The sequence below is a fragment of the Alexandromys fortis genome, unplaced genomic scaffold, assembly GCF_014885135.2.
Source record: "Alexandromys fortis isolate MF-2015 unplaced genomic scaffold, M_Fortis_MF-2015_v1.1 scaffold_1, whole genome shotgun sequence".
Classification (NCBI taxonomy): Eukaryota; Metazoa; Chordata; class Mammalia; order Rodentia; family Cricetidae; genus Alexandromys; species Alexandromys fortis.
The window spans coordinates 7,566,819-7,575,685 of NW_026067927.1; the positions used below are offsets into that span (position 1 = coordinate 7,566,819).

At 39.5% G+C, this 8,867-nt stretch overlaps 1 protein-coding gene across 3 annotated transcripts in view; it reads right to left on the bottom strand.

The window, feature by feature from the left end:
- Cdh8 (cadherin 8) overlaps positions 1-3,155 on the bottom strand; it is a 334,360-nt gene extending 331,205 nt beyond the window's left edge. For all 3 annotated transcript variants that reach the window (XM_050144038.1, XM_050144039.1, XM_050144037.1), the window contains exon 1: positions 2,729-3,155. In XM_050144038.1, the coding sequence (XP_049999995.1) occupies positions 2,729-2,980 (252 nt within the window). In that variant the 5' untranslated portion in view covers positions 2,981-3,155. The remainder of the gene's footprint in view (positions 1-2,728) is intronic.
- Between the last annotated feature and the right edge of the window lie 5,712 nt (positions 3,156-8,867).

The following is an 8,867-nucleotide window of genomic DNA, read 5'->3' on the forward strand; positions in this document are numbered from 1 at the left end:
ATAGCTTCTCAAAAGTCCACAATAGCAAAAATTAAGGCTGTCATCTTTTAGGAGTCATTTGATTTTGATTTAAGGGGAAATACATGCGATTGAAAATATTTGCAGCAAAATTCTCTCAAAAAACCACGTAGATGTGATTGAGCAATTGATTTGGAATCTGGCCATAGGACAGAGCAGGCTGAAGAACTAATTCACATGCGGTGTCTGTTTCTGAGAGACTCAAAAGCATGCTGGCTATTTCAAAGTCCTGAGGTTCACTGGGATTTCTATCATTCAAAGAAGCAAGACACCTCAAGCATGTGTAAATCGCAGAGGGATCCTGAATGCTCGGCTATTTGACTCTGTCACTTTTGTTTCATGGTAGAAATGGAGGTGAAATCAGCTTTCAGATTCTAAACTTAAAATAATTGGTTTAATTACTTTTTCTATTCGGATAAAAATGGAGTGCTCTTCGGAGTACAATATATTCAGGTATTTATATTATGCAGGACATGTCTTAATTGATATACCCGCATAACAAGGTGACTAGCAGAAGCAGGGAGGAATCATCCATCCATTAACTACTTACGCACGTAACTCCAGAATTTCATATGAGATAAAAATTGCTCACCATAAAGCTGGATAAAAAAAAATTTAATATAGAGAAGAAGGAATGTACATACTTTCTATCCTATATTCCAAACTCAAGGGCAAATTAAAAATTTCAGGCACTTAGTTACTGAATTTTAATATGGTATGATGGTGAAAATTATGATTCTGGGAATCTCATATGGAACATTTTTTCATATTCATAATTTGGTTTATTAATTTATCTAAACCTCATTTTTTTGCATTTGTAGAAAGGATAAAGCTAATCAAGCAGTCTGTATCTAGAAGGAATGGGGTCAGATGCAATTTGGAATTCAGAACTTCTCCCATTTTTAGAAGCATATTACAACGTATAAACTTTAGAGTAAGTAGCAACCCCAGCAGGGTTCAGGGCAGCACCCTGTAATCAGCTACGCTAACATTTCTCCACTGAAGCATAGGAGCAGCCATTGTCATGGGATACATTATGGCTATAAAGAGCCTCAACTCCCTTTTCCTACTGGAGTTTATATGTATAGAAAAATCTTTCATGGATTTTCTTTTTTCATTTTGATTTAAAAACGGAACATGAATATGTTTTAGTGAATATATTTTATGTGTTTGTGCACATACATGAATATAGAGACATGCATATGTATGTACATTCATATGCATATAAGATCAACCATTGTTAAAGGCAAAAAGTCTGTGCCAAGCAAGTATTTTTATAATAGTAATTAATACATAGTTAACAGTCAGTATTGACCAAAATATGAATTCTTTAAAGACAAAGACCACTGCTTCAGTAAGATACTCCCAAGTGCTTACACCCAGTGACTGGTACCTAGGTAGGGCTGCAGGAAGCCCAGTGTAATGAGGCATGTTTCCTGCACACCTCCTCTGTCAAGAAGCACAGAGAAGAGGAAACACACCTTAAGGAGGCTCAGCTGTTACACAAGATGACAGAGCAAAGCAAGGGAACCAAAAGGGCCTAGTGAGACACGGGAACTAAGTCTTGAAGATCTGTGTTTTGAGCCCTACCACATCCTTTTGAAATCACTGAGCTTGGGAAAGGATAACATGTGATTCCTTCTTCAATCTTGTTTATCAAGAAAGTCAGCCATTGTCGGGTTCATTGTTAGAAACCTTTTTTTTTTTAACTTTTCTTTTTGAGACTTGGTTATCCTATACTCTGGTAGTAGAGGGTGGCCTTGAACAACTAATACTTCCTTCTAAGGGGATTATCAGTATATATCACCACACATGGTGTATATGTATGTATCTGTATATATAAAACACTGCAGACCAAACCCGGGGCTTCTCACACACTAGGAAAGACTGTTACCAACTGCACGATGCCATGTGTCCTTCCCCAGAATTTGAAGTGTGACAGCAGTGAATGTCAAAATGTGCAAACACAAATGATTCTGAAGAGTGAGCATGTACACGTCTTTGAAGCATTGTAGCACTATTTTGGAGAACTGAGAGCCAGCGTCAGCATGAAGAACGTGCGACAATAACAAAACAAATGTAAATGCAGTGTAACGTACAGGCAAACACAGGTACTCACCACTGACCTAAAATGATCCTTCCATGTGTTTGATTGTATTTGGCAATGACAGAAATGATGTTCTGTGAAGTGAGCACCAGGTCCTGCCTAGCACTTTTGTTACAAATTCTGTTTTGTTCTTCACAAGGACTGAAACAGCAATCAATGAAATAAAACGGAAAATCTACCTGCAAATTGGAATGTATAACCTTAAAATAGAAGAAAATAGTACCTTGATTGGAGTCCGAGGAATTCGAATTAGACCAAAATGCCTACAACTTCTAAGTACTAGACCTGAATACTAGAATCTAGAAAAAAGTTTGACAAAAGAAGTCTTGCATAAATAAGAAAGCACTTGACTTGTTTATCCATTATCCGAGTCCATGCTGTCTCAGTAAAGGGTGGGAGTGCTGTGGGAACTAACATTTCCTAAAAGAATGTTTTAAGCAGTAGGATTTTTCATATTGCTAGAGCAACCAACAGGTTAGCCGGCTAACCATCTGGTCTGAAGGATTTACACTTAAGTGTGATGCAAAACTGTGTGGAGGCTGAAACGAAACATTTAAAGACCAGGAACAGACCCTGAAATGAGAGCTTAAAAATGAAGCTTACCCGGCCAACGAGAATCGGTTCGGGTCCAGAAAATTCTTCCAGGACAAACATTTGATTCCAAACCCAGCCTCTTTTGGAGCGGTTCAAAATTCGCAGTTCTTCACTCTGCCTGCTTAGTCCCAAAGGGGATCCAGTGGTTAACGTGTGAGCTTGATTCATCGGAGCCATGTACACACAAGTGGGGAGGGTAATCCATAATATTATTAATGGAGTCCAGAGGTCCACGAGCGTCTCAGCTAGCCTTTCTGGCATGGTCCCACCAGTTAAGCAAATCAGCGCGAAAATGAGACAATTATTATTTTTGCCTCGGGTCTGAAGCCATCCAATTCATCACGCAGTGTGGAGCGGTTACTTACAGCTCGGCCACGTGTTCAGAGGACCAGGAAACAGACTGTCTAAGCAGCTTTTCAAAGACCACGATCCATTGGCTTTCCTTTTCATTGAAATTTCCTGCACAAACAAGAAGGAAGAAAGATAAGGCTCCACGAACCCGGTGCTGAGACAAACCAGCGCTTCTCAAAGGCACGTACAGTGAAAAGATAATGAGCATTTCCCAAACTCTTGAGTTCAGAAAGTGGACCTGAGGAACCAGACTGAATTGGCTAACAAAGCCATTTAAATCTAAGCATCATTTAGATTTTAGCATTCATTCCACAACCATGTCACTTGTCAAATACAGCTTTAAGTAACAAAGTGGTCTTAACAGATAATAACCCTTTCTTTTCTCATTGTCGCTTCCTCCTCAAGGCATGCCCCCCCTCCTCCAACCTCTACATATTTCCAGCCTCTCCTGCCTTTCACTCTCTGTAAGCCTACTTGGGGTGTGTATCAACCTCTTTCCCTCCTTCTCCTGTTCATCTCTTTAAACGTGTTCAAAGGAGGTTGTATTTCATTTTAAAGAAATCGACACCTAATAAATAAAATATTTAAGTACTTTTAAGTTAAATACACACACACACACACACACACACACACACACACACACACACACATGGACATGGGCATAAAGATAGGAAGGAATTCTCCCCAGCTTTCATGGCTGTGACTACCAATTCCAATTAAGAAGGCCTCGGGAAATGCAAGATGCTAATAATGAAGGAATACAATTAGAGTTCTTCCAGAAAGAATTCACCAATGTCCAGCATGTATGCTATAAGCAGGGCAGTGTCACAGCTCCCAAGCTAAATGCACCATTGAATGGGAGATTTAAGTGACGAAAAGCTCCTTTGGGAATGGAATATGGTAAAATTACAATTTTCGATAGAAGGAATTCAGAGAGGGAGAGGATAAAAGAATCCTTATTACCTGAGGTGTCAGATACATTTTTTTGCTTACCTTCAGCATAACAAAATGTGTTTCTTCCCACTCAAAAAATTATTTTTAAAGAAATGATGTTCACTGCAAATCCCTGAGAAAAGCCAGGCTGAATTAGATTAAGTGGAAAAGTAATTCCTGGGGAACACCATCCGGTGCAGTGTGGCTCAGGGAATTCATAATAGGATAGAGAACCTTTAACCTCTAGGTCTCTGGTTCCATTCTGGCTCAGAATGAGAAAGCAAGGATGTCATTAACATTGGGTTGGGCTGACGAGTGGCCCTATTGGAGCCAGCTGAAAGATACAGCCATTGTGTCGTAAACAGCATGGTGTCTGAGCTAACTGGTTGGCCCATGGCATGATCTCCCTTGTCACTCTTTGCATGGGCTGAACCCAACACTGGGACTTACACCTGAAATTGGCCCAACCCTGAATAACGCACAGGGGACCAGTGCAAGTAGCAACTATTAAGGTGATAGAGAAATTTCAATAGATTTCAACATGGGATCAACCCAGAGGAGACACTCGAAAAACAGCCTCTCCTGTTCTTAAAATTGCTGTAGCAGTGTGTGTGTGTGTGGGGGGGGTGGTCTTCAAGTTAAGATTTACTTCTATCTCAGGGTGTTGAAACTTCAGAAATGATCCTTTAAATCCAAAAGGATACCATTGAAGATTTCTAAACTCTATTATACCAGTTATCTGTCTTCATTTACTCAAAAGACACTTTCAACAACATCACATCATGTCATATGCCCTCTTAGATATATCATGGGGAGCTATGCTGAAATTGTATTGGGGTACACTGGATAATATATTCTAAAGGCCAATAGATCTGGGCATAAATTCTAGATTACCCCATTTACTACCACTGTGTGATGGATAGAACACTGAGCTTGCCTGAACGTGAGCCTTCTCATCTGTAAAACAACACAGTAACCCCTAATTTACAAAGCTGTAGTGTTTATGGCTCAGAACCAAAACATAAAAAGAGCAGCCAAAACATGGGAAGTAGTCCCAATATTTCTATAGAAATAGTTACTTGAGACAGCTTGCAGGGGTAGTGGTAGAAAGGAGAAACAATTAAAGACTAAAACTTTATGAATTCTTCAGTAAGGGTAGACAAGAAATGGTTGGTCTCTAAGGTGGTATGATAATCGTAGGTCAAAGTTGATGCTGATGAGGGTGAAATGGAGGGAAGATAAAGGTAAGAATGATGAGGATGGATGTAATGCTGCTAAGAAGAGGACAGTTGGGGGAATAAAGATAATGTTGGTGAGAAAAGAATGGAAGCAAGTTGGAGACCTGGTGGAAGGAGGATGGATGTGATCCTCAAAAAGTCAATAAAGATTAAAAGTTATACCGATGAGAATGAAGGTGATGTGAGTGGATGCAGAATGGAACGTGGATGGAGATGATGTTGGTGAAGGAAGGATGGAGTTGATAAGGAGAAAAGGAAAGATAGAGATGATGTGGACAAAAAAAGGTTAGAAGTGATGCTGAGGAGTACAGAAAAGGTTGAGGATGGAAATGATGCTGGTTAGAGCAGGATAGAGGGGTGGGAGGTGATTCTGCTAAAGATAGTATTGGAGGAAGATGAAGGTGATGCTAGGGAGAACTATATGGGAGAGAGATGGAGGTAATACTAAAGAAGGATGGATGGGTTAACCTTCTACTCTCGCACCTCAGTCGGGCTAACTCATGGCACCTCCACCCAAACTCTTTTCAAGGAAAAGGAACATTTTTTTTTGTCTCTAAACATAGCACCACTGCTAGCTGTACCTGAATGCTCAAAGGCCATATGTGATGTTCTCCTGTGGTGTGAGATACACAGGTACGGAAGCAGTGTAAGAATAATTTCAAGTGTTGACAAGTTTGGAGTTAGAACTTGAGACCTCACACTGAACTCTCTCTGCACCTGTTTATTAATGCACCACACAACCAGAAATTCTCCAGTGACAACAGTTTGGACCCAGCAGGTTTATTCCAAGGACCAAAGCAGTTAGGGTAGGCTAACACGTGGTGGTCTTTTTCAGGCAGACTGCACAATCTGCAAAGACTCGTGTGAATGAATTTAAAATAAGAAAGTTAATCCTGATTTAAAGACGTACTAGACAGTTCCTTTCCAGAAACTGCTCATTGACAACCAGGATGGGGTGTGACTTATCAGAGATCTTGGCCTGAGCCTGCCAAAATGAGATGAAATGCCATCACTGACCCATACATTTTCTAAATATTGCCATAGCTTCATTAATTAGAACAAATATATTAACAGCAGAAGGTTTTATAGTCAAAAATGTATTCGTTTCCATAAAAATTCAAAACATTGCAGTTAGTATTGCTGTGCAAAATTGAGGCAGGGGAATCGTTAAATTAAATCTTGGTTAAAGAAACCCTTCAGAAGCAGTATTTGATCCTGAATAACATAATTCTAAAATTCTCTTTCCTAAAATTGCTCCTCCTTACAATAAATTTTTGATGCACATATACTATTTGTCAGGCAGAGGGCAGAAAACAGGAAGTAGGTCAGAACATCTACCTTCATGAAGCAAAGAATGCTGTTGGCAAGATGAGGAAATGCCCAATTTTACAGTTACTACTTGTGGAGAAGTAGAGCCTTTGGAGGCCTAGAGGTATACACATATAGCATAAGACTCAGCTTGATAACGTTAAAGAAACCTTCCTGAAGTCAGGCATGGGAGTACACACCTCTAATCCCAGCACTCAGGCAACAGAGGCAAGCTGATATCTGTGAGTTCAAGGCCAGCCAGTTCTACAAAGGGAAGTCCTGGACAACCAGGACTCTTACAGAAAAAAAGCCTGTCTGGAAAACAAACAGGGGGAAAGGAAGAAAGGAAGAAGGAAGGAAGGAAGGAAGGAAGGAAGGAAGGAAGGAAGGAAGGAAGGAAGGAAGGAAGGAAGGAGAGGAAGAAAAAGTTTTCTGGAGGAGGGATTTTTATCTATTAGTAAGTGTTAAAGGGGAGGTCACTGTAAAGGGCCTTTGAGAACAAGACAACCAATGCTAACCAAGTATTTCTGAATAATTCAGCATCTAAAATCATTTCCAGGTTACTCCTTACACTTGCCAAGAGGTTGTTAATCAAGAAATTTATACTGGCCATCGTCTCTACAGTATCCATCAAATAGTTTACCATCTGCTCTATAAGCTCTGTGGAGAGGTTGTGTTTGATTTCTGCAAGGGGTTTGTGCAATAAACATATATGGGATGTAATAGGAAGAGTGTGAAGCTTCTCAGTTTTCAAAGGGAGAGGAAGTATAATTTGACTGATGCCTATGGCTCGCTGGCAGAACTTTGGAGAAAACCAATCCAATCACTGAACAACTTTCATCCACATCATTTATTCTCTCAACGCTGGAGGTAAACATTCAGGTGCTGACTTAGTGTTCATTTTTATTAAGCTTTTAAATTACCTATACTAGCATATTTTAATGAAGTTGTCTAACTTTCTTCTTCATTTAAAAGGGAAGTCCAGCATGGGTATGAGGGCATATATCTTTAATCCCAACACTCAGGAAACAGAGGCAGCAAGCAGATCCCTGTAAGTTTAAGGCCAGCCTGATATGCACAAGAAGTTCAAAGTCATACAAGGCTACTTAGTAAAACTCTGTCTCAAAAGTAGATTGTAGGCTAGATAGGTAGGTAGATGATAGGCAGTTTTAGATAGATAGATAGATAGATAGATAGATAGATAGATAGATAGATAGATGATAGACAGACATAAAATCTATTATCACAACTGGGTGGTGGTGGCGCACACCTTTAATCCTAGCACTTAGGGGCAGCAACGGGTGAATCTCTCTGAGTTTCAGAACAGCTTGGTCTACAAAGTGGGCTTCAGGACAACTAGGGCAAAACTTGTCTTAAAAACCAAAAGAAACACCTATATCACTTGTCAAAAAGGGTCATAGCAATTAATTATATTATTAGTCAATATCTTGAAAAATTGTATAATATTGATTCCCAGGGACACACACCACATCTATACTGTGAAATAACACTCTGGTAGAAGCATCATTATTAATTTAAATTTTTCATTATAGAAATAAACATAATGAACCGAGGTTAGCATTTTAAAAGTTTTGGTTCACTAAAACTAGGCATTCTCAAATCCTAAGATTATCTCTCTACTTATTAAAAAGAGAGACCCAAAATAGTGAGAGGCAAGCTGGACAACTATAAATAGTGGCTGCTCTTTCTAAAAAGAAAGTGAAAGAAGGGAAAAAAGGAAACCCCATGGCTTCTACTGTTTTCTCACTGTCGGGATACAGATGCTGTAATCCGAACAATTTCAAAGCTTCCAATGCTGTCACTAATCAACTCTGGCAGTAACTGAAAATTTAAACACCAGCTCCATGAAACCCAGCGAAGAGTCGGTTCTAGCATCCTCCTCCTGGGATTGCCTTTAACATTAATCTGCATAAAAGTTATCTAGCCATCTATAGTTTATGATGCTGGTGTTCTCACATGAGTCCCGAGGTTCTGCATTTCCGAGAGTCTCTTTACAATATGGATGCTACTGTATGAGGACCACACTTAGAGAAAAATGGTATTTGAAACAAAAGGCAAGCAATCTCGCTCATAGTTCTTAGGATTCGCTGAAAAATATGATGATGTGAAAATAGTCACTTCTCCTGGGTCATTTAATATTATTCCCATATTTGCTTAAACTATCTCTCTTATGAACAGAAATATACACCTACTCCTGACTTTAGGAAATAGAGTTAGGAAAGATGAACACTTTTTATGGTGGCAGAATATTCTTCATGAATCCCAAACACACACCTTTTTTACGTGACACTGGAGTA